Source organism: Terrapene carolina, unplaced genomic scaffold (genome assembly GCF_002925995.2).
Source record: "Terrapene carolina triunguis isolate 2854851 unplaced genomic scaffold, T_m_triunguis-2.0 Scaffold49, whole genome shotgun sequence".
In the NCBI taxonomy this organism is placed as follows: Eukaryota; Metazoa; Chordata; order Testudines; family Emydidae; genus Terrapene; species Terrapene triunguis.
In genome coordinates, this window is record NW_020664400.1 from 2,359,769 (window position 1) to 2,386,356 (window position 26,588).

At 50.5% G+C, this 26,588-nt stretch overlaps 1 protein-coding gene across 1 annotated transcript in view; it reads right to left on the reverse strand.

Moving 5' to 3' along the window:
- Positions 1-26,588, reverse strand: part of LOC112119360 (2-oxoglutarate dehydrogenase, mitochondrial) — a 105,494-nt gene that overhangs the window by 12,891 nt on the left and 66,015 nt on the right. The window contains exons 7-12 of the mRNA XM_024217986.1: positions 24,494-24,648; positions 11,563-11,709; positions 10,512-10,602; positions 7,035-7,214; positions 2,544-2,672; positions 607-786 (exon numbers count right to left, since the gene is read on the reverse strand). Of these exons, the coding sequence (XP_024073754.1) occupies positions 607-786; positions 2,544-2,672; positions 7,035-7,214; positions 10,512-10,602; positions 11,563-11,709; positions 24,494-24,648 (882 nt within the window). The remainder of the gene's footprint in view (positions 1-606; positions 787-2,543; positions 2,673-7,034; positions 7,215-10,511; positions 10,603-11,562; positions 11,710-24,493; positions 24,649-26,588) is intronic.

Consider the following 26,588-nt stretch of genomic DNA (forward strand, 5'->3'; position numbering starts at 1 on the left):
ATTCTTGTTGCTCTTCTCTGGACCCTTTCCAATTTCTCCACATCTTTTTTGAAATGCGGTGCCCAGTACACGTGGTCATGTACAGCCTGAAGGCAGAGGGCCTGATTCTGATCTCATTTAGACTAGTGTAAATCAGGAGTAGGTTCCACTGAAGTCAATGGAGCGACACTGGTGTAAAACTAGAGTAACTAATGACTCAGTGGGATGGTTTCATCCCAGTTTAAAAGAAAAACTGCAGCTATTTGAGCAGTTACAGGAAAATTAGCATCTCCTTTTCTTCAAGCACAACACAGCTACATTTTCAGTGCCTTGTTTTCGCTTAAATATTTCTTTCGATACCCCCCCCACCCCCCCAAAACTACCAGACCCAAAGAACAAAGGGTTAAGGTGCAAAGAAGCACAAGAGGGTCATTATTTATTATTTGGATTATAGTAGCACCTCTGAGCCCCAGTCATGGCCCAGGGCCCCATTGTGCTAGGTGCTGTACAAACACAGTCCAAGATGCCTCCAATGGTTCATCTGAAGAGCATTTTGTCATTTCCCCAGAAGTTCACTAAACAAAGCCAGGATTTTAGCAAAGCCCCAACTGGTTCCCAATCACCTACCAAGTCAACCACCACATCTTTGTGGAAAGTGCTTCTCCATTCTGCTGCTACATTGCACACATACACCACTGCCTCTGGGTCATCCGCATTGACATGGAAAATAGGTGCATTCACCACCCGGGCAACGTCGGTTGGGTACGGAGAGGAACGGGCCATACGGGGGTCTGTAGTGAATCCAATCTGGAAACAGAGCAATTTGGGGCCGTCATGGAAAATAGCAGAAGGCGGACACAAAAAGGTCTAGAAAATAGTTAGGCTTGGCAATCAGATAGCGCTCATCATCTGAGCATCTCAAAATGCTTCACACAGAGTGGGAGAAGGGAGAGTTCCCTCCACTTTGCAGAGGGAAAACAGACAGATTTTAAGCGAGTTGTTGGCAGAGCTGGGAGTAAATTTGCAAGCTTCCAACTACCTACCAGTCCCTGCTCTAACCACAAGACCACACTGCCTCCATGTCAGGTTAGACCAAGGAGCTGTCATGATTGATGACAAGAGATTTTTACAACCATTTACCCCACCTGCTGGATAATAGAGCTCCAACCAGAGGGAAGTATTACAGAACAACTATTACCTTTCCTGGAGAAAGCTTCCCAGGCCAGTAAAGGGAGTCCCAGTTATTATGTTGGTCTAGCTAGAGAAGCTATCCAGGTCAGTTTTAAGTTAGCTCTGTTCTGACTTTGTTATGTTCTGTTCAGCAGAGGGAGGGCAGTCACCAGGGCAGAACATTAATGGAGTCCACGTAAAGGGCGGTGCTTGTGAGAGGTAAGACAGGGTAAAGACTCTTTCAGAGAGACCATATAAAAGCTCAAACAGTCCCCTTCCTTCTCCCACTGGGCTCTGCTCAGAACCAGCCTGCCCAGCATCAGGGAACGGGATATCAATCAAGCCACTGTCACCTAAGCTCAAAACAGAACAGGGGATCAAAAAGACAATAATTTAGGCCAGGTCTACACTACAAACTTAAGTTGACCTATGTTAGGTTGACTTACAGCCACCACTGCGGTGGTTCATATCCACACTGCCCTCCTCCGGTCGGCGATGCGTGTCATCACCAGGAACGCTTCCACCGACTTAAGAGGGACAGTGTGAGGGGGCTGAGAGCATGAGCTGTCAGCTCTGCATGCAGCTCCCTGGGCAGTGGGAGGCAGCTGGGCTGGGAGCCAGGACCGGGGGAGCAGCCGGGCTGGGAGAGGGGAGCCCATGTAACTGGCAGGCTGGGAGTGGGGAGACGGGATCCAGGGAGCAGTTGGGCTTTAGCTGGAGCCCCCTCCACATCCCGGGGTTGACAGCCCGGCTTTCTTGTCAATTTCAGGATGCCAGCATGGAGCCATGAACTTGATAAGAATGACAGCCAACAGCCCAGGTAAGTAACCCGCAGTGACACTGCGTCGCCCTAACTACACCAACATAAGCCCTACACCTCTTGTGGAGATGGAGGTACATCGGCACTTACATCAGTGGGAGCAAGGCTGTAGTGTGTACACTGACATAATTAGGCTGAAGTAACCTGTCTTATGTCAACCTAAGTCTGTAGTGTAGATCAGGCCCTAGACACTAGGGACTTCACCGTTCTAGCCCAGAGCAAGTTACCATCAGTTCTTCTTGTTCCTTAGCCTTGTCTCATAGGAGCTCTCCTGCTTATGGATCTGCCTATACACATCCCCAGAAGCCCCAATTCCAGCAGTGAACCATAACTGGAGTTTCACAGGTACAACACAGCAGCATTTTAGTGGGAGAAGACCCTGATACAGGGCCCCATCCCTAGGATAAAACACATCCTTGACACACGCTTACCATTGCTAGCACACCAGCATGATACGTCAGAGACTGACAAACCACTCTCCCTGCCCTGGGCATTTAAAGTGCATGTTCTCAAAGATTCTGGTATCGGTGGAGCTGAAGGACCCAGTCTTGCAGCCAAGGGGCCCAGTTTTTACCTGGTTGTTCACAACCACGTGAACTGTCCCATGCGTGGTGTAGGATGGCAAGTCGCTCAAATGGAACGTCTCATACACTATACCCTGCCCGGCAAAAGCTGCATCTCCGTGCAAGAGAATGGACATCACCTGTGGGGACAAGAGGACCAAACTGAAGGCTGGTGGCTTGTTGGCTTCCTTTCAGTATTAAAGGTGCCCAGAAGTGCACACAAAGGGGGCCCAGCAGTACTGGGGAAGGAGGGGCTATTGGCTAGGGTGGGGGAGCAGCTACAAGCAGGCTCTGACTGGGCATGGAAAACTCTTCTCCATCTCCCCACTGTACATACATCTCCACATCTCTCTGGTGGCAGCTCCTTTGCCTCATCCTTTCCATTGTCTGTCCGTAACCTTCATGGCAAGGAAGATCTGATGCTTTAGCCCCCAGGTGACTGCACTAGGGAGTGAGGTTCCAGTTTGATGTTTCAACAAAGCTCCTCCATGTGAGGCTGGATCTGAACAGACTATGGCTAGTGTCTCTGGTGCAATGACTCAGGAAGATACTGAGTGGATTCAGAGCCCTCCCCTCCCGACATTCTAGACGACGACGTTAAAACTAGGGCTGTTAATCGATCAAAAAAATTAATCGCAATTAATCGCGCTGTTAAAACAATAATAGAATACCATTTATTTAAATATTTTTGGATGTTTTCTACATTTTCAAATATATTGATTTCAATTACAACACAGAATACAAAGTGTACAGTGCTCACTATATTTATTTTTGATTACAAGTATTTGCACTGTAAAAAAAACCAAAAAAATAGTATTTTTCAATTCACCTAATACAAGTACTGTAGTGCAATCTCTTTATCATGAAAGTTGAACTTACAAATGTAGAATTATGTACAAAAAAAACAGCATTCAAAAATAAAAATGTAAAATTTTAGAGCCTGCATGTCCACTCAGTCCTACTTGAGCCAATCGCTCAAACAAACAAGTTTGGTTACGATTTGCAGGAGATAATGCTGCCTGCTTCTTGTTTACAATGTCACCTGAAAGTGAGAACAGGCATTCTCATGGCACTCTTGTAGCTGGCGCCGCAAGCTATTTACGTGCCAGATGCGCTAAAGATTCATATGTCCCTTCATGTTTCAACCACCATTCCAGAGGATATACGTCCATGCTGATGATGGGTTCTGCTTGATAACGATCCAAAGCAGAGTGGACCGATGCATGTTCATTTTCATCATCTGAGACAGATGCCAACAGCAGAAGGTTGATTTTCTTTTGTGGTGGTTTGGGTTCTGTAGTTTTTGCATCGGAGTGTTGCTCTTTTAAGTCTTCTCAAAGCATGCCCCACACCTCGTCCCTCTCAGATTTTGGAAGGCACTTCAGATTCTTAAACCTTGGGCAGAGAGCTGTAGCTATTTTTAGAAATCTCACAATGGTACCTTCTTTGCATTTTGTCAAATCTGCTGTGAAAGTGTTCTTAAAACGAACATGTGCTGGGTCATCATCCGAGACTACTATGACATGAAACATACGGCAGAATGCAGGTAAAACAGAACAGGAGACATACAATTCTCCCCAACCGAGTTCAGTCACAAACGTAATTAATGCATTATTTTTTTAACGAGCATCATCAGCATGGAAGTATGTCCTCTGGAATGGTGGCTGAAGAATGAAGGGGCATACGAATGTTTAGCATATCTGACATGTAAATACCTTGCAACCCCGGCTACAAAAGTGCCATGTGAATGCCTGTTCTCACCTTCAGGTGACATTGTAAACAAGAAGCTGGCAGCATTATCTTCTGCAAATTTTAACCAAACTTGTTTGTCTGAGCGATTGGCTGAAGTAGGACCGAGTGGACTTGTCGGCTCTAAAGTTTTACATTGTTTTATTTTTGAATGCAGTTATTTTTTTGTACATAATTCTACAATTTGTAAGTTCAACTTCCATGATGAAGAGATTGCACTACAGTACTTGTATGAGGTGAATTGAAAAATACTATTTCTTTGGTTTTTTACAGTACAAATATTTGTAACAAAAAAATAAATATACAGTGAACACTGTACACTTTGTATTCTGTGTTGTAATTGAAATCAATATATTTGAAAATGTAGAAAACGTCCACAAATATTTAATAAATTTCAATTGGCATTCTATTTAACAGTGAGATTAATCGTGATTTTTTTAATCATTTTTTTTTGAGTTAATCGCATGAGTTAATGGCAATTAATTTACAACCCTAGTTAAAAATGATTCTTGGAATTAAAGGCAATCAGTGGATTATGCCAATTAACTGATCTACTGCTGAGTGTTACATTGGAACCAGTCCCAGTGGTGGATAAAGTTTACTGAGCACCCGCCAGTGCCTATCTCACTTCTCCAGCTTTTGGAAAAAGGGAATCATCCTAAATGAAAATGAGTGTTGCTTTTGATTTTACTGATGACAGACTTCCCTCCCAAGTGTGGGTTGAAAAAATTCATGCCCATAGAGAAAGGATGTGCATTTCACAAGCCACCTCAAACGTTAGTGAGGACACTTCAGGTGCAGCAATTAAAATGGGAATTCCACTAGTATCTGTGTGAGGCTGCTGCCTAATCACGCTAGACGTGGAGTGCTGTCTACAGATGCTGCCGTACCAGAGGACAGTATTCGTCTTGGTATATTCTCCGTCCTCCCACAAAGGACCAGGGCTATTTTTGATCTCATTGAATCTCACCCTTATACCTCTCCCAGGATATTGGATACATGTTTGTTATAAGCCAGACACTGAAGTTGCTTACAACAGCCCATTTTTTATGGCTTGTTCTTTCACATTAGGATACATGTTGAAGGACACAGCTGTTCTCTCTCATGGAATGGATCCTCTGTTCCCCACTACCTATTCCAAGCCAAGGACACATCTCAGGATCACAGTGAACCTCGATTTACATTCAGTTCCTTCAGTTTGGTCAGGTTTAACTGGGGAGGGAGAGTTTGTTTATAGTCATTTTCTATAAGAGAAAGTGACTTCCTGCTGCACAACATGCCTCTAGACATGCAACTCCTGGCTACGCTGAAGTCAGTGGCAAAACTCCCACCAACTGCAATGGAACCAGGACTTCACCCAGACACTTTCACACCTGGTTACTTGTCGCAGAGATCTCCTGCCGCAAAAGGGACCTCCCTCCCCATCCCGATGCCTTAGGCTGCATCATTGCAGCCTGACTCTCACATTACTCCCTCTTGAGGTTCCTTAGTGTTATTTCTCTGTCGGTGGGATTTGCAATTCTAGGGTGGGTCTGCTTGTTAACCACTCTTTCAGAATGGATCTAACCCCAATCCCACTGATGACTCTCATGCGTCCATTCGCTGGGACTTTCCATTACCGCACTTTACAATATGCCTTAAGACTTTGTCCCTATACAAGGGCATCTGAACTAAATGAGGCACTTGATCAAATTCACTGAAACAAACAGATCCTCCATCCTCTGTGTCCTCTTCCTCCACTACATTTTGTTAGTAGAGCAAAGTGAAGAAGAGTCTGCGATGATTCCACATAAGCTCATTTCTCTTATTGATCATGGGCCAGTCACTCACATGGCGTCTTTTTACAAGGGAACGGATTAATGGCTGGTAAATTGCCACATCATTCTATTTTTCTTTTTGAGGATTCGCACCACAGATATTTTTCTCCAACCCTTTCTGCTGTTCTCTGTTTCTCTCCAGTCTCTGCTGTTCTCAGTGACTTCCAGAGCAACTGCCAGTGGTTCTCAGTCTGAGTGAATCCCCTTTGCATCACCTAGTCATGGTGACGTCTAGATCTGCAATCCACCACCATAGCCACCAAATATTGGCTTATCCCTTTCCAGCAAGTTATACAAAGCTTAATTGTGGCATCTTTCAGCCTTCTGCCATTTCATCGACTTCAATATCTCCTCCCATTTCCATCCCCGGCCCCTCTGAGAATACTACCAAGGCCTCTAGCTGCTGCTGAGTAGCAACACAGCACGAGCACCAGGCTGATTTTTTTTGTTTTTAAATGGCCACCGATTTGGGATGCCTCGGTTCTCAGATACCTCAGTTGCAACACCCTGAGCCCCATTTTCAGAGGTGCTGAACACCCGCCCCTTCCCCTGACTTGAACTGGAGATTCGTGCATTCACCGTTTCTAGCAATCTGGCCTCCCACTCCAAGACACCCAAAATCAGAGAAGACATTTTGGCTGAGCCGCTACTTCCGCTGCTCGCTATGGCTCGGATAAGTTGGAGCAGGACAGAAGCGGCACTGCTCTGACTATTGATGGAGGAATAAAACAGGAGAGGGTGCTTTATGTAGGACCAGAACTCTTCCTGTGGCAGACAGCATTCCAGATCTCTGGGGAAATTTAGAATGGAAAACAAACCACATGGATTTCTTCGGCTAATCTGGCTTCCTGATGGAGCAGTTTGCCTCCCTTCAGTCAGCCGAGTTTGAATAAACTTGTAACAGACACTGGATCAGAGATATTCGGTGCCCTTTACCTTCTTTCCTTTAGTGTCCCCACAATAAAACTGCTCCGCCTTCGTCTTGCCCATAACCACTGGATCTGCAGCCTCCAAGTGAGAGGGGTTTGCCACCAAGGAGAGGGTGATGTTCCTCTCAGTGACACGGTTAATCCTCCGGTGGTACATTCCCAAGTGGTACTTCACGTCTCCCGAGCCCTGGAGAGAAAGAGCAGAGTCAAGAGAGGAGTGTGGGCGGCAGAGCTTGGGGAGATTTCGGATGAGAGCAGGAGTCCTTGGTGCCTCCCGCAGTCCATAGGCTCACAGCATGGGTACGCAGCATCAGCTAGTGCTGTGTGGAGTATACAAGTGTCATGAATTTGGAGCTCTTCAGCTAGAGCTGCAATTACCAGAAACACTGAACCCACAGAGCACGTGCATTTGCCGATATCACAGAGTAATAGCAGCACAGAGGTGCCCCAAATATTGGCCACAAAGGTGAAAATCATTTATATTGTTTAAGAACCCAGTCCTGCTCCCATTGAAGCCAAGGCAGGGCTCTTGTTTGGGTACCTAAGTACTACTAGCTTTAAGCATCTAAGTTCAACAACATAGGTCCTGGTTACCAGCTGTATTCTGTGCACCTCCGATAAGCATCTGACCTCATTTATACCCTAGAGATGGGAGAACCAAAGGGTATTGGGGGTGTGACAGCAGCCAGGAGGTAGAAGCACTGAGGAAAGGAGGCAAGTGCATGGGGTCTGGAGAGAGCAAGGGAGGTGGATGGGGCAGGGGGGAGAGGAGAGAAGAGAAGGAAGCGGGGTCTGGAAGTGGGAGATCAGGAAGAAGTGGGAATAAACTCACTAGGGTGGGAGAAAGATTGGGACAGGTGAAGTAAAATTGTGTAAGTGTAAGAAGGGGCACAAATTATACACAAGCTTCCCCTTCCCCCCAAAAAGACAGTTACCTTGCCATAACTGGTGTTCTTCGAGATGTGTTGCTCATGTCCATTCCACAATAGGTGTGCGTGCTCGCCATGTGCAGCGGTGCCGGAAGTTTTTGCCTTAGTAGTACCCATAGGGGAGTGCCCGTAGTGAGTGCGGCGCCGCCCTGGCGCAGTATAAGGGGTGCTGCGCTCTCCCCCCACCCTCAGTTCCTTCTTGCCAGACAACTCCAACAGAGGGGAAGGAGGGCAGGATGTGGAGTGCACATGAGCAACACATCTCAAAGAACACCTATTACGGAAAGGTAACTGTCTTTTCTTCTTCGAGTGATTGCTCATGTGCATTCCACAGTAGGTGATTCCAAGATATATTTGTTGGAGGTGGGTAGGAGTTCACAGACACTCGGGATGGAGTACTGCCCTGCCGAACCCGGTGTCCTCCCTGGTTTGGGAGACGATCGCATAATGCGAGGTGAAAGTGTGAACCGATGACCATGTGGCAGCCCTACAGATTTCCTGAATAGGGACATGGGCCAGAAAGGCAGCCGACAAGGCTTGCGCCCTAGTCGAGTGTGCCCTCACAATCGCGGCAGGGGAACTCCCGCCAGGTTGTAACAAGTATGGATAAATGAGGTGACCCAGTTGGAGAGCCGCTGAGTGGAGATCGGCCAGCCTCTCATGTGTTCGGCCGAGGCGATGAGCTGTTGCGAGCACTTTCTGAATGGTTTCGTACGTTTCAGGTAAAAGGCCAGGGCTCGTCTCACATCCAGCATGTGGAGGCTGTGCCTCACTAGACGCATGGGGTTTGGGACAGAGCACCGTCAGGAAAATGTCTTGGTCCATATGGTAGGCAGAGAGACATAACGTCTCGAGCCGCCTGCAGGGCCTCCGGCATGGAGGGCACCCGAATGTGGCCACTGGTGTCCAGGGAGGCTGGCTCGGAGTGGGCTGGGCTACTCCGCTCAACTTGAGTCGGAGGCCACGAGGCCGATGGGGATCGAGAGCTGCCTAACGTGGGTCTAGTCTCTCCCCCAGTCTTGCTCTGGTGCCTTGGCGGACAAGACCTCTTCTTCGCCTTTTTAGAGTGTTCCATGGACAGGGAGTGGTGCCAACTGATGGATGGCACCGTTGGGTCGCCGCGCACCGATGCCACAGTGCTCGGTGCTGACTTGGAGTGGTGCAGTGGTGTGAAAATGGCTTGGAGCCGAACGTCCTGCTCCTTCTTGGTCCGAGGTTTGAAAGATCTGCAAATCTTGCTGCGGTCGCTGAGATGGGTTCCCCCAGACAGCGTAAACAGTCTGCGTGCGGCTCACTCACGGGCATAGACCATTTGCAAGTGTCGCACGACTTAAAGCCTGGGGCACAGGGCATGCCCCGACCCAGGCGCACTTAACTAATTCTAACTAAAGCTACTTTTTGTTTTTGTTTAAACTACAGGCACTACTAACTACGAACTAACAAAGTCCAAGAGGGAAAACTACAGCAGAGCAGTTCCGAAGCACCTTCACTGGCAGCAACAAGAAACTGAGGGTGGGGGGAGCACGCAGCGCCCCTTATACCGCACCAGGGCAGCGCCACTCCAGGGGTCACTAGGGGCGCTCCCCCCTACAGGTACTGCTAAGGGAAAAACTTCCGGCACCGGTGCACGTGGCGAGTATGCACACCTATTGTGAAATGCACATGAGCAATCACTCGAAGAGGAACAAGGAATTACTATAGCTGCTAGTGGCATGGCATGTGGCCAAAAATCAGAACATGCTATAGAGGGGAAGTGCTCCATAAGATGATCTCTCTACCAACACATGGGCCACACTATGGAAGAAAGGGGGAAGCCTGACCTAGAAGCTCATGATAGGATAGGGACAGATCAGCCCAGCTTGTGTCAACGAACAACCATGTCTCTCTAATCCACTAGCATCTCTGACAGCAAGGTAGAGGCTACAGGAGAACCAAGATTCATAATTTACTGGACTCTCAAGACTATTTTGAAGAGGCTACCAAGTCTCACAAGAAGCTATTAAGGTAAACAAAACAGTCATGGGATAAAGTCCTGCCTTGGCTTGGAAACTGGATCAACTGAGACAACACATTTAAAACAACATTTACCCTGCAGAATTCACTGCCACAAGGTATCGAGGCCATGAACTGAGCAGGATCAATAAATAACTAGTTATCCATCTGGATAAGGAGAACACCCAACGGTAAGTCACAGGATAAGAAAAACAGAAGGGTTATGAACCTTCCTGGTTCAGGGCAAGCCAACCACTAACTGAAGAGGGTCAGGAACAGGCAGAGGTTTCCAGTATGGACAGGTTATTCCAGAATTGCCCACTAAGGAGATTCTTGCACCTCCTTCTGATACAGCTGGTTCTGGCCACTGTCAGAAATGCGATACCAGGCTAGATGGGACCCTAGGACTGACAACTCATGTGGTCTTCTCGTGAATTCTGCTGGGGCCTCTGGGGACAGGGATTGCCAAGTGTAGTCTGCTGTCTGGAGAAAGAGCCCCACTGCATACTGTACCTATACTCTCATGTGGCTGCTTGCTTAGACTCTAGTCAAACCTCACTCACCTCATCAGCAGCCTCCAGCTTGGAATCAAACTGACAGAAGATCTGCTCCAGCTCCTTCCTGATCACGTTGGCGAGAACATTCAGACGCCCTCTGTGAAATCAATGCCACAGTCAGCTACAGGTGGACAGCTCGCCTTGCACTCTATGCTGCCTGTCTGGAGAGAGTGCTTCTCACCGCACCATCTATGCTTCAAACCAAGGCAAAGGACCCATTCCTCTTCCTATTTTACACCAAGAACAAGCAGTTTTACTTTCCCCCACGCCCTGCCAAACTGGTGGTACAGTCTGTGGCAAGAGACTCCAGTACCCCGTGCTCCTTCTGAAGAGGAAAGCAAGGTGGGTCACCCGGCAGCACCCTGTCCCATGAGGGGTTCTTTTTGCAATACTATGATTTACTCATGCCGGACTCTGGCAGAAACAGCCACAGGAGATTCCCCTATGCTGGCAGCCACCTCAGGAAGACCATGCTTTACACTTCCCAATTAATTTGGATCCAGATGCCAGTTAAATCCGTGTTGCAAGGCCAGACCTTCTTAAAACACAGGTCCAAATTGCCTAGTATTGTGCACCTGAGCAACAGGGCCTCAATATCCACAGGGAACCCCTGGCTCCTCTGCAGGAGGTACAACACATACCCTAGATTAAGGGCTTACTGGGGAAACTCTATTATTCTGCAGATTCCAGCGTGCAGTTATGCAGATAATAAACAAGGGCTTGCTGGGCATTTTGTTTAGAAAGGCACAGGGTGTTCCCTGTATGTTAAGATACATTTCCTGCAGCCTTGTATAATGGGTGATGTTAGCTATGAATGGGTGATGCTAATGCCCAAGATGCATTTGAATCTCAGTTTGTTTATATCATTTTCAATAAAATTAAATTTAATAATCTTTGGAAAAACAGTCATCTCATGCTAGGAGCAAGAGTTCTAGGGGAAGCCAGCTTCCCTTTACACCTCAGCCCCACCAACCAACTGCCACCTGCCTGCAGCTTTCTGACCTGCCAGCTGCCCCCGCCGCCAAAATATGGGGTGGGGAGACAAGGATCCTGTTACCTGTGTGGCATTCCCATGATAACATAATCCACTCCATTCGCACTTGACTTGTCAATGATCGTCTTTAGGGCTGGGATAAGCACCTCACAGCCTTCCAAGCCAAAACGCTTCTCTGAAGACCATTTCCGATGGAGGAACTCCTCAAACCTGAAAGGCAGAGTCAGACAGAAGTCAATGGTCAGGCCACAGCCTATTGCATGGGCCAGAGTACCCACAGGGACGTTAGTGGGGGAGTCACAGATGGATGATATAGACTGACAGGTCACTTGTGCAAGTGATTCTTCTATGCTCCATTGGCTGTGTTGTGCCCTTATAATTATTACTACTAGGATAGCACGCACTATGTACAAAGTGCTAGGCACTCCCAGCACAGTCCCTGCCCAACATTGGTCCTAATCTAAGAATGAAAGGAACATATGAAGGGCAAGAGAGAAGGATAAAATATACAATCTAAATATAGCTTTAAGTAAATGCCAAGAATTCCCATGAGCAGCCAACAGCCAGCTGGCTAACAGGCAGAGGTAGGCTGGAGTGGTGGAAACCAAAAGGGGGTCAAGATTTCAAAATGGAACGTTATAATCAAGAGCACCAAAAGCTGCAGGGGGGTGGAAGAAGAGGGCCCTGAGAAGCGGCTGCAAAGCGGGAACTTGGGAAGAGCGGATGCAGTGAATGGAATGGAGGCAAAGTCCAAGTGGGGAGGTTCCAGGAGTTAGAGGAGAGGTGCAGGGGGCAGTGGTAGTGAATGGAGATGGGGTGGAAAGGGGGAGAAGGCAAAGGTAGGGAGCAATCAAAAACCTCTGTCTGTGACAGAAGAGAAGAAGGAATGTGGGGGCTGCTGGAAGACTCATTATAATCTTGTTGATCTCCTTGAAGGAGCTGAGAAGACCTTGAGCAGGGAGGGGAAAAGATGAAAAGATGCATTTCAGAAGGGAGGCAAAGGCTGAGTTTCTGTGAGCTGGAACCAGTGGGCAGTGATGAATAGCACTGTATGGAAAAGAGGAGGGTAGGATTGAAGGAAGAGAAACACACCCATAATGGAGAAAGTGAAACTCCCCCTGGAAACATTCAGGAGCAGAGGAATCAGGCACTAGGGGAGACGGGGGATAGGTGAGCGAGGTTCCACAACAAAAATCAGAGGAAACATCTGAGAACAGCAAGGCCATCAAAGGCGTTGACGGTCTGGAGACCACAGAAAGCTTCGGGGTGGGGGGCAGGAGGTTATGTTGAAAGCGACGAGATGGTGGCCTGAGAGAAAGAACTTGGTGATGGGAGATTGGTGACAGCAGTGCTCAGACAAGGTCGAGAGAGGAGCCATTGTAAGGAGTGTGGGAATTAATACAGGGTTAAGGTCAACAAGAAGGCAGTGGAAAAGAAATGGGAGGCCGAGGGGTCAAACGGGACGTCAGTGAGATAGCTGAAGTCTCAGAGAATGAGGTTGCTAGAGATCAGACTCAATACAGAAAAAAAACCCAAACCATTACGCACCTTTTGTAACTGTTGTTCTTCGAGATGTCTTGCTCATATCTATTCCAGTTAGGTGTGCATGCGCCGCGTGCATGGCTGTCGGAAACTTTCCCCTAGCAGCTACTCGTTGGGCTGGCTGTGGAGCCCCCTGGAGTGGCGCCGGCATGGCGCTCTACATACAACCCTGCCGGCCCGACCCCCCTTCAGTTCCTTCTTGCTGGCTACTCCGACAGAGGGGAAGGTCGGGGGGAATGGAATAGATACGAGCAACACATCTCGAAGAACAACAGTTACAAAAAGGTGAGTAACCGTTTTTTCTTCTTTGAGTGCTTGCTCATATCAATTCCAGTTAGGTGACTTCCAAGCCTTACCGAGGAGGTGGGGTCGGAGTCAAGGTATTGCCGATCAAAGTACCGCTCTGCCGAAGGCCGCATCGTTCCTAGATTGGTGGACAATGGCATAGTGCGACGTCAAAGTATGCACAGAAGACACATCGCAGCCCTGCAGATTTCCTGGAGAGGTACTTGGGCTAGAACGGCTGCCGAGGAGGCCTGAGCCCTCGTGGAGTGAGCCGTGATGGCAGGCGGAGGAGCCTTTGCCAAGTTATAACAGGTGCGGATACAAGCTGTGATCCAGGAGGAGATCCACTGGGAGGAAACTGGCAAACCCTTCATCTGCTCTGCTATAGCAACGAACAACTGGGTTGAGTTTCGGAATGGCTTTGTGCACTTGATATAGAAAGCGAGCACTCTCCTAACATCCAGCGAGTGCAGCTGTTGTTCTTGAGGGCTGTTGTGTGGCTTTGGATAAAAGACTGGCAGGAAGATGTCCTGGCTAATATGGAAGTGGGACACCACCTTGGGAAGGAAAGCTGGGTGAGCCCCCGTGTCTTTATGAAAAATTGTGTATGGGGGCTCAGAGGTGAGGGCCCGCAGCTCAGACACGCATCATGCCAAGGTGATAGCCACCAGAAAAGCTACTTTCCAAGAGAGGTAGAGGAGTGAGCAAGAAGCTAAAGGCTCGAAGGAAGGGCCCATGAGGCGGGAGAGGACTAGGTTAAGGTCCCAGGCGGGGATGGGGAGCTTCATCGGGGGATGTATCTTCTTCAGGCCTTCCAGGAAATGTCCCACGATGAGGTGAGCGAACACCGAATGCCCAGAATCACCTGGGTGAAAGGCCGAGATGGCCACGAGGTGGACCTTGAGGGAACCAAATGCCAGACACTGGTCCTTCAGGTACAGAAGATAGTCCAGGATACCAGGAATGGGAGCCTGGAGCGGGAGCACCTGCCTTTGGGCGCACCAGCTGGAGAACCTCTTCCATTTTGCCCTGTATGTGGCCCTAGTAGACAGCTTGCGGCTTTCCAGAACTACCTGCCTCACCGGATCCGAACAGGCGAGCTCTGCCTGATTCAGCCACGGATTCTCCAGGCCTTGAGTTGGAGAGACTGAAGGTCTGGGTGAAGAAGGCGACCGTGGTCCTGTGTAATGAGGTCGGGAGTGAGAGGTAGCCGTATCGGTGACTGGACCAACAAGTCCATGAGGGTGGAGTACAAGCACTGGCGAGGCCAGGCTGGGGCCACCAAAACCATGTCCGCCTTGTCCCTGCGGATTTTGAGAAGCACTTGTGGATCAGCGGGAATGGTGGGAAGGCGTATAGTAGCTGCCCGACCATGGAATCATGAACGCATCTGCGACCAAGCCTGGGGTATGGCTCCTGAAGGAGCAAAAGGTTGGGCACTTCCTGTTGGCCCATGTGGTGAACAGGTCGATTTGAGGAAACCCCCAACTGCAGAAGACTGAGTGGATGATGTCCGGGCCAATCGACCACTTGTTTGTGAGGAAACATCTGCTCAGGCTGTCCGCCAGCACGTTCTGAACACCCGGCAGGTATGAAACCTGGAGAAGGATGGAGTGGGCTAGGCAAAATTCCCACAGTAGGAGGACTTCCTGACAGAGAGGAGACGAGCAGGCTCCGCCTTGCTTGTTTATATAAAACATAGCCGTGGTGTTGTCTGTCAATACCGCTACGCAGTGGCCCTGCAAGCGAGTCAGAAAAGCTTGGCAGGCGAGGTGGATCGCTCTGAGTTCTTTGATGTTGATATGCAGAGCCAGTTCCTCTACTTGCCATAGGCCCTGAGTTGTCAGGCTTCCCAGATGCGCTCCCCAGCCCAACGCGGACGCGTCTATGATTAAGGTCAAGGTGGGTTGGGGTGGGCGAAAAGGAACCCTGGCGCCTACTGCGCGGGATTCAGCCACCACCATAGGGAGTCGAGTTTGTGCAAAGGGATGGTCAGCACTGTGTCCAGACTGTCACGGCCTGGGCGATACACAGACGCCCCCAACCTGCTAAGTAGTGAGACTATAATTAACAACTAACTAAGAACTATTAACTAACTAATATTGGGTAACTATATACAGAGATTAGCAGAAAAGCTAGGGATTAGTGGAACACTTGCAAGCATGAGACCACTGTTCCAACAACCGTCATTGGCGGTAAGAAGGAACTGAAGGGGGTGGGGGGTCAGGCCGGCAGGGTCATATATAGAACGCCATACCGGTGCCACTCCAGGGGGCTCCACAGCTGGCCCGACAGGTAGCTGCTAGGGGAAAGTTTCCAACAGCCGAGCACGCGGCGCATGCACACACCTAACTGGAATTGATATGAGCAAGCACTCGAAGAAGAACTGCACTTCTGGGGACATTAAGATAAAGTCCCAGCCACCCTCTCCCACTCCAAGGCATGCACCATGCTTATATGTGTAACACACAGAAAAGACGTGTTAACATTTGGATTACACCTGCTAAGATGATATTTAAATAACTGTCCAGAGGCGAATCTGTGTGATTTCTGTGGGTGTGGGGGGGATCCTATAAATAGTTTAAGGCCACAATTTTTGGGTGTACACAAGTGGAGTCACTTGACTGACAGGCTTCACAAAGGACCTCCAGAGGCAGGATGGCCAGTGGTTAGGGCTCCAGCCTGGGACTCAGGAAAAGACGGTTACTCACCTTTGTAACAGTTGTTCTTCGAGATGTGTTGCTCATATCCATTCCAATTAGGTGCGCGCGCGCATGATCGTCGGAAGATTTTTACCCTAGCAACACTCAGTGGGTCGGCAGAGGAGCCCCCTTTATGGCGCCGGATATATGCCCCCGCCGACCCAGCGCCCCCTCAGTTCCTTCTTGCCGGCTACTCCGACCGAGGGGAAGATGGGCGGGTTTGGAATGGATATAAGCAACAGATCTCGAAGAACAACAGTTACAAAGGTGAGTAACCGTCTTTTCTTCGAGTGCTTGCTCATATCAATTCCAATTAGGTGACTCCCAAGCCTTACCTAGGCGCTGGGGTCAGAGTGAGGTGTCACGGAGTGAAGGACCGCTGAACGAAATGCAGCATCACCCCTGGACTGCTGCACTACCACATAGGGGGCGGCGAAGGTATGTACTGATGACCAAGTCGCTGCCCTACATATCTCCTGAATGTGCACATGCGCCAGGAAAGCAGAGGATGAAGCCTGAGCCTGCATGGAGTGGGCAGTAAGGTGCGTAGATGCGACACCAGCCAAGTCATAGCACGCCCGGATGCATGATGTGATCCAGGACAAGATGCGCTGGGAGGATACTGGAAGGCCCTTCATCCGGTCTGCCACAGCAACAAACAGCTGTGATGTTTTCCTGAAGGGTTTCATTCGCTCGATGTAGAAGGCCAGGGCCGTGCGAACGTCTAGGGAGTGCAGTTGTTGCTCCCGTTGAGAGGCGTGCGGCCTCGGGTAGAAGACAGGGAGGAATAGGTCCTAGTTGACATGGAAGGCAGACACCACCTTAGGGAGGAAGGCTGGGTGGGGTCGCAGCTGTACCTTGTCCTTGGGGAACACCATATACGGTGTTTTCCAGCGTGAGTGCTCTAAGCTCAGACACGCGCCTTGCCAAGGTGATAGCTACGAGGAAGGCTGTCTTCCAGGAAAGGTACAGGAGCGAGTAGGTGGCCATCGGCTCGAACAGGGCACCCATGAGTCTGGATAGGACCAGGTTAAGATCCCACATAGGGACCGGTTGTTGAATTGGTGGGAACAGGCGCTCCAACCCCTTGAGAAATCTGCTGACCATGGGATTGGAGAAGACCAAGTGCCCATTTTCGCCCGGGTGGAAAGCCGAAATAGCTGCCAGGTGCACCCTGATAGAAGAGATTGCCAAGCCCTGCTGCTTTAAGGACAGGAGATAGTCCAAGATGATAGGTACTGACGCCTGTAGGGGGGGTCATATGATTCCAGTCGCACCAGCAGGAAAAACGCTTCCACTTGGCTAAGTATGTGGACCTGGTAGAGGGCTTCCTGCTACCCAAAAGGATTTGCTGGACCGAGTGAGAACAGCACAGCTCAGACTGATTTAGCCATGCCGCATCCATGCTGTGAGGTGGAGAGAATGCAGGTCGGGATGACAGAGTCGACCGTGATCCTGAGTGATCAGGTCTGGCCACAGCAGGAGTGGAATCGGGGTGTCCACCGACAGCTCTAGGAGAGCGGTATACCAGGGCTGTCTGGGCTACGCCGGGGTGACCAGAATCAGACGGGCTCTATCCCTGAGCAGCTTGATTAGGACCCTGTGGACTAGCGGGAATGGAGGAAAGGCATAGCACAGGTGATCCTTCCACTGAATTAGGAAGGTGTCTGACAGGGAACCCGGAGAGTTGCCCTTGGAGAGAGCAGAACACCTGGCATTTCCGATTCTCACAAGAGGCGAAAAGGTCTATCAGGGGAAAGCCCCACTTCAGGAAGACAGAGTGGATGACGGCCAGGCGAACCGACCACTCGTGAGCCTGGAATGATCTGCTGAGGTGGTCCACTAAGGTGTTCTGGACCCCTGGGAGAAACTACGCCACCAGATGGATCGAGTGGGCTATGCAGAATTCCCACAGACGAGTGGTCTCCTGACAGAGGGGGGACGACCGGGCTCCCCCTTGCTTGTTGATGAAAAACATGGCCGTAGTGTTGTCTGTGAGGACTGCAACACAACGGCCTTAAGGCGCTCTCGGAATGCTTGACACGCCAGGCGCACTGCTCTGAGTTCCCGTACGTTGATGTGCAGGGATAACTCTCCTGCCGACCATAGCCCCTGTGTACAGAGGTTCCCGAGGTGGGCTCCCCATCCCAGGGATGACAAATCTGTGACTAGGGACACTGAGGGCTGCGGGGCGTGAAATGGCACCCCTTCGCACACTCATTTGGGGTCCAGCCACCAGCCTAGAGAGGCTAACACCCCTGGCGGGATGGTAACCACCGTGCTCAAGCTGTCCCGACCTGGGCGGTATACTGTTGATAGCCAAGCTTGGAGTGGACGTAGTTGCAGCCTGGCGTGCCTGGTCACAAATGTGCAAGAGGTCATGTGTCCCAGGAGGCATAGGCATGTTTTCACGGTCGAGGTTGGGAAGCTTTGCAGGCTATGGACGATGTTCACCAGGGATTGGAAGCGTGCTTCCGGCAGAATTGCCCATGCTAGGCCTGAGTCTAATACTGCTCCTATGAATTCTATCCTCTGAGTTGGTACCAGAGTGGATTTCGCAACACTGAGCCAGAGGCCCAGCCGACTGAACATGTTCATGGTGAGCTGAACGTGAGACTGCACCTGATCCCTGGAGCGACCCCGAATAAGCCAGTCGTCGAGATATGGGAACACTTGGACCCGATGTCGACAAAGGGAGGCAGCTACCACAGCCATGCATTGGGTAAACACCCTGGGGGCCGTGGGTAGGCTGAAAGGAAGTTGGTGAATTGAAAGTGCTGTTGAGTGACCACAAAGCGAAGGAAGCATCTGTGCGCTGAGTAGATCACAATATGGAAGTACGCGTCCTTCATGTCGAGGGCAGCGTACCAGTCTCCAGGATCTAGGGAAGGAATAACAGTCCCTAGTGAGACCATGCGGAACTTCAACTTTACCATAAATTTGTTGAGTCCGCGTAGGCCCAGGATGGGCTGAAGCCCGCCCTTGGCCTTGGGGATTAGGAAGTAGCGGGAATAAAAGCCCTTGCCCCTTGACTCTCCCGGAACCTACTCTATTGCTCCCAAAGCCAGGAGTGATTGGACCTCCTGTACAAGGAGGTGCATGTCCCTGAAGAGGGACAGGGAAGGAGGGGGATGGGGGGAAGCAAATTGGAGGGAGTATCCCCTTTCCACCGTGTGTAGGACCCAACGGTCTGATGTTATGTAGGACCACGCATGGAGGAAATGGGAGAGACGATTTTGGAAAGGCAGGGAAGGATCCTGAATGGAGACTGGTGCTCCGTCCTCGGGCGCACCTTCGAAGTTCTGCTTAGGCCCTGCCGATGGCTTGGGAGGGCCCTGGCCTTGGCTGGCTTGGTGTCCAGTTTGTTTCCTTTTACCACCTTGGCCACGTCTTCTAAAGAAGTCCTGTCTCGGCTGAGGGGGAGGTATGACCTCTGAGGCTGTGGTCTGAAGGGCCTTCTCTGCATTACTGGGGTATGCATTCCCAGAGAGCACATGATAATTCTCGAGTCCTTCAGACTCTGCAGCCTTCAGTCTGTCTTCTCGGAGAATAGGCCCTGGCCATCAAAGGGCAGGTCCTGGAGGGTCTGCTGTAACTCTGGTGGTAAGCCAGAGACCTGCAAGCCACGAAATGCGGCGCATGGCTATGCCCGAGGCCAGGGTCCTAGCTGCCAAGTCTGCCACGTCCGGAGAGGCTTGTAGGGAGGGTTCTGGCCACCTTCCTGCCCTCCTCTACTGTAGCCCCAAATTCCTCTCTGGACTCCTGTGGAACCAACTCCTTGAATTTCTCCATAGAGTGCCACGAATTATAGTCATATCGGCTCAGGAGTGCCTGCTGGTTGGCCACCCTGAGCTGCAAGCCTCCGGCTGAGTACACCTTGCGCCCAAACAAATCTAGGCATCTAGTGTCCTTTGATTTAGGCGCCGGGGCCTGCTGACCGTGCCGCTCCTTCTCGTTGACCGAAGCCACGACAAGGGAGCACGGTTGGGGATGCGTATAGAGGTACTCGTAGTCCTTTGAAGGGACAAAGTACTTCCTTTCCACCCCCCTTGGCCGTAGGTGAAATAGAGGCTGGCGATTGCCAGATTGTCTTGGCATTGGCCTGTATGGTTCGTATGATGGGGAGGGCAACTCTAGACGGTGCCTCCGCAGACAGAATGTCCACCACAGGGTCCTCTACCTCCACCACCCTCCTCTACCTGGAGGTTCATATTGCGCGCCACCCTGCGGAGCAGTTCCTGGTGGGCGTGGAGGTCCATAGGAGGAAGGCCCGAAACCGTAGTCCCCGACACTGCTTCATCCGGCGAGGAAGATACCCCCGGGACTAAGGGATCCTACGCAAGGTCCTCTTGTGGAGGATCTTGTTGCTCAAGGTCCAGCACGCTAGGAGTGTGGGCCTGCATTGGCGCTGGAGTAGTCGCCTCAGAGCCTCCCGGGGTGGGGCGTGAGACACAGTGGCCTCTGGTACTTGGGGCTCCGAAGGGGCGGAACGGGAAGCCCCCGAAGGAGCCCCCTGGGCCTGATGGTATGCCCAGGGGGTCCAAAAGGACCACTGTGGGGGTTCGTGGCCCGGGTCCTCATAGAATCATAGAATATCAGGGTTGGACGGGACCTCAGGAGGTCACCTAGTCCAACCCCCTGCTCAAAGCAGGACCAATCCCCAACTAAATCATCCCAGCCAGGGCTTTGTCAAGCCTGACCTTAAAAATCTTTAAGGAAGGAGATTCCACCATCTCCCTAGGGAACCCATTCCAGTGCTTCACCACCCTCCTAGTGAAAAAGTTTTTCCTAATATCCAACCTAAACCTCCCCCACTGCAACTTGAGACCATTACTCCTTGTTCTGTCATCTGCTACCACTGAGAACAGTCTAGCTCCATCCTCTTTGGAACTCCCTTTCAGGTAGTTGAAAGCAGCTATCAAATCCCCCCTCATTCTTCTCTTCTGCAGACTAAACAATCCCAGTTCCCTCAGCCTCTCCTCATAAGTCACGTGCTCAGCCCCCTAATCATTTTTGTTGCCCTCCGCTGGACTCTTTCCAATTTTTCCACATCCTTCTTGTAGTGTGGGGCCCAAAACTGGACACAGTACTCCAGATGAGGCCTCACCAAATGCCAAATAGAGGGGAATGATCATGTCCCTCGATCTGCTGGCAGTGCCCCTACTTATACAGCCCAGAATGCCATTAGCCTTCTTGGCGACAAGGGCACACTGTTGACTCATAACCAGCTTCTCGTCCACTGTAACCCCGAGGTCCTTTTTTGCAGAACTGCTTCCTAGCCATTCAGTCCCTAGTCTGTAACAGTGAATGGGATTCTTCCGTCCTAAGTGCAGGACTCTGCACTTGTCCTTGTTGAACCTCATCAGGTTTCTTTTGGCCCAATCCTCTAATTTGTCTAGGTCCCTCTGTATCTTATCCCTACCCTCCAGCGTATCTACCACTCCTCCCACTTTAGTGTCATCTGCAAACTTGCTGAGAGTGCAGTCCACACCATCCTCCAGATCATTAATGAAGATATTGAACAAAACCAGCCCCAGGACCGACCCTTGGGGCACTCCGCTTGAAACCGGCTGCCAACTAGACATGGAGCCATTGATCACTACCCGTTGAGCCCGACGATCTAGCCAGCTTTCTATCCACCTTATAGTCCATTCATCCGGTGCATACTTCTTTAACTTGCAGGCAAGAATACTGTGGGAGACCGTATCAAAAGCTTTGCTAAAGTCAAGGAATAACACATCCACTGCTTTCCCCTCATCCACAGAGCCAGTTATCTCCTCATAGAAGGCAATTAGGTTAGTCAGGCATGACTTGCCCTTGGTGAATCCATGCTGACTGTTGCTGATCACTTTCTTCTCCTCTAAGTGCTTCAGAATGGATTCCTTGAGGACCTGCTCCATGATTTTTCCAGGGACTAAGGTGAGGCTGACTGGCCTTTAGTTCCCCAGATCCTCCTCCTTCCCTTTTTTAAAAGACGGGCACTACATTAGCCTTTTTCCAGTCATATGGGACCTCCCCCAATTGCCATGAGTTTTCAAAGATAATGGCCAATGGCTCTGCAATCAGATCTGCCAACTCCTTTAGCATCCTCAGATGCAGTGCATCCGGCCCCATGGACTTGTGCTCGTTCAGCTTTTCAAAATAGTCCCGAACCACTTCTTTCTCCACAGAGGGCTGGTCACCTCCTCCCCCTACTGTGCTGCCCAGTGCAGTAGTCTGGGAGCTGACCTTGTTCATGAAGACAGAGGCAAAAAAAGCATTGAGTACATTAGCTTTTTCCACATCCTCTGTCACTAGGTTGCCTCCCTCATTCAGTAAGGGGCCCACACTTTCCTTGACTTTCTTCTTGTTGCTAACATACCTGAAGAAACCCTTCTTGTTACTCTTAACATCTCTTGCTAGCTGCAACTCCAAAGTGTGATTTGCCCTTCCTGATTTCACTCCTGCATGACTGAGCAATATTTTTATACTCCTCCCTGGTCATTTGTCCAATCTTCCACTTCTTGTAAGCTTCTTTTTTTGCATTTAAGATCAGCAAGGATTTCACTGTTAAGCCAAGCTGGTGACCTGCCATATTTACTATTCTTTCTACACATCGGGATGTTCTTTTCCTCCAACCTCAATAAGGATTCTTTAAAATACAAGCCGATATTTGTCCTGGCCTTCTAGCCACTGGCCTGTACTGCCCTCGCCGTGGTCCTGGGCGTGGTAGCCACCTTGTGAGCATGAAGACACAGAGGCGGAGCGAGATGGCCAAGACGGTGCTGTACGCGCCATTGCAGAGTACCCCGGTGCTGTACAGTGCCGGGGACCGGTGCCGTGAGGCAGAACTGTACCAAGACATTGATCGGTGCCTGCGATCCGATTGGTACCGGGAGCCTGATCTGGATCTCAATGGCGACTTCCGGTGAGATCGGCGTCAGGATCGGCTCAGGGTTGAGTGTCGCTCTGACCGGTACCGGGAGCGGTGCTGGGAGTCCGCTCGGTACCAGCCGTAACGCGATTCGGATCTCCGCGAGCCGGAGCGGCGTCGTGAGTACAACCAGCGCAGAGAACGAGAATGGTGCCGGGACTGCGAGCGACGTCGTGATAGGTGCCAGGAAGAAGATCAGGACCTGGACTGGTGTCGTCCTCCTTCACTCGGCGACAGTGGTCGCATGAGGGATGGCTTTCCCTTCGACAGCACCGTCCGTGCTGCCGGCTGCAGAGGAGTCGGCTCTGAGCGCGATCAAGTCCCACGCCGTTGAAAAGGTCTCCGGTGTGGAGGGTAGTCTCAGCTTGACTGCGGTGTGCACCGGGGAGCTTATGTGCACCAGACTCAACGGCCCTTGCGGCGCCAGAGTTGACGGTGCAGGAGCCGATATTTGTCCTATGCGCTCCGGCAATGGACGTGGCTCCAACTGCGGTGCGGGAAGCGTCGGTGGCTCTCGCACCGACAAACAAGAAGTGCTTGGGCTGCTTCTTCTTCTGGCTCAGAGATAGAGACCTGCAGTGGTGGAGGTGCTGGGGAGATCTGGTGCCGTGAGTCTTTGGTAGAGTCCGAACGCGGTGCCAGACCAGTCGGTGCCACAGGGGCACTCCGCACCAAGGACGACGGTGCCAAGTCTCGGCACACGGAGGAAGGACCGGGCTAAGTGCCGCCCATAAGGAGCTGCTTCAGTCTAAAGTCCTGCTCCTTCCTGGTCCTCGGCTTGAAGGCTTTGCAAATGCGGTACTTGTCTGTTTGGTGGGATTCCCCCAGACGCCTTAGGCAAGAGTCGTGGGGGTCTCCCGTTGGCATCGGCCTCTGGCAAGCCGAGCAAAGTTTGAAGCCCGGAGACCCAGGCATGGGCCTGGGTACTGGGATAGGGGAGAAGGGAGAAGACCCCGTTTCCCCCCCACTACTTAAACTAACTAACTATACTAAGTAATTCATAACTATTAACAACTATAACCAACTATTAACAACTAATCAGAAACTATTAACAGGTACTAAAGCGAATGCTAGGGAGAGTGGAGATCAGCTAAGCTGCGCTCCACAGTTCCAACGACTGTCACGGGCGGTAAGAAGGAACTGAGGGGGCGCTGGGTTGGCCGGGGCATATATCCGGTGCCATAAAGGCGCCACTCCAGGGGGGCGCCTCAGCCGACCAACCGAGTGTTGCTAGGGTAAAAATCTTCCGACGACCGTGCACGCAGCGTGCGCACACCTAATTGGAATCACTCGAAGAACCACCCTGAATTCAAGTCCCTGCTCTGCTACAGACTTGGGCAAATCCTGTAGCCTTTCTGTGCCTCAACTGCCCCATCTGTATAACAGGGTATAGTGGGATAAATACATTAAAGAGTGAGAGAGTTTCAGATACATAGGTGACGGGGCTGGACAAGTACCATAGGCAAATCAGTGGCACTAAGAGCTCCGTGGGACATCACCGAACCACCCCATCCATACGGCACCAGAGGGACACCAAAGGTAGACAGAATACCTGGTTGAGCGCACCAGCCTTGCCAGTAGGGTGCGTTTCTCGTCAGTGGTAAACTGCATGATTCCTGGAGTCTCAAATTTCCGCCGTATCCACTGACATTGCTCCAGGTCATTAATAAACATGAACTCCACGCCAACGTGCTGGCAGTAAGCCATCTATTTAACACAGGAAAGAGGAACACAAGGTAAAGCAGGAGATTTAAGTCACTTTTGCCCTGCAAAGTATAAAATGTAATAAATGCCTGTCACCGCATGTGGCATGTGCTCCTCGTTCAGAATTCAAGGAGCCCTGCAAACGGCACAGAAGGCCCAAGCAGTATTAGAATGGCCTCCTGCATCCCCCTAACACCAGAGCACGTTGGGCCTTTGGCACATCAGAAAGCGAAGAGACCTGCCAGTGTTTTGTGAAATCCAGCCCTGCTACAAACTGCTCACTCCTCTCCCGAGCTATTCCCCAGCACTGCACTAAGCTGCTGAGGTTGTATCAGCCATAGGGTTGCTCCAGGGAGCTGGTTAGTCCATACTTACAGAATAGAGGTATTCTGCAGAAGGCACAGGCATAGCCCCAATGAGGTTGTGTGGGAGATGCATTGTCAACAGCACAGTGCATGCTAGGGAGTTACCTGGAACAAGAACCTGCCTGACAACCAGAGAAGGGCATGCTGAGGCACAAGATATATGGAGCCAGATTGTCACAAGAGCTCGGGACCCAACGCATTCAGCTTTCTTGGAAATCTGGTCCTTAATGTTAGCACATAGGACTAGCAGTCAGGACTTGATGTTGATGGTAAGAAGAGACTATGGCTTGGCAGGTGCTGTCCTGTTTTTTAAGCTGTGCTGATGGTTTCAGACTATATGCATCTTACTGAGAAAAATGAGCTGTATTTGACATTGTGAGCCATAGATTACACACAGTTTTCTGAACACTGACTGGTTCTGACAGCAACAGCTCCAGAACACAGCCCTCAGGACAGAACAGTTACCATGCACAGCTCCTCCTTTCATAATCAAGGTAACATAGCATGTGCAATATTCTATCATCTGGGATTTGCACAACCCCTAGAAAGATATAATGTGTTACAGCGCGGCTGCCACCATCGAGGCATAAAAGGAGGTGATCACAGTCCTTCTACAGACTGGGGTGAAGCATGAAACTCAGTGGCTCCTCGGGAGAAGGGCGCTTCATAGTGTGAATGAACAAAGCTGGGCTGGGCAGTTGGATGGTTGCACCTGTTGTGACTAGGTGCACAAAGAAGTGACCGTGCCCAAGTAACTGGCTCCTTGCCCTACTTCCTTCATTGGAAGCATGATCAGCAGCAACTGCTCCCTCCCTACTCCTGCAAGAGCGGCAGGCCAAGGGTACATGCTCCAACCACTGACAGAGGAAGGTGTCTGCTTGCGCCAGGGCTGCTCTTCCCCCATCTCAACTCCTTAGTGAATCTGTTTGAGGGATGGTGCCCAGCTCTCCCTCCTTGTGCCTGCCCACCCCATAACAGCAGGCTGACTTTGGCCATCACCTCACTCCTCCATCCAGACATCCAGTGGGTTTAGCACCCACCATCCTAACAAGCATCTGGCTCTCATTCTCCCTAGAGTGGCTCCTTGGATGAGGCAGAAGGGGGCACAAGTTACTTATGACAGCACTCCACTGCCCTGTAGCACCAGTCCCCGAGATCCAACCCCTGGAATGAAAGCACAACTATGAGTTGGAAGGCTTTGCTTCAATCCCAGACTGAGGCACTGAGCCTTCCAGATACAGAACATGGCTGCTGGAAGAGAGGAGTACTACAAATGTCCATCATGGGACAGAAGGCAAATAGTAAATTTGGGAGTATTTTTATTAAGATCTCACGATTCTTGGGGAGGGACCGCACTTATGAAATCAAAACACTTGGGGTTGGCAATACTGGTCCCTGGATTGGTAGTAAGTAGAACTTGGTTAGGTCACAGTGACCTAACTCATTGTGTGATCTTGGGCATATCACAATCTCGCATAGCCTCTTTCTCCAGCTGTAAAATGGGGATAACAGCGCCTCCTATTGCTGTTAAGAGCTTGGAGATCCATGGATGAAGAGTGCCATGTTAAGTGCTGAATA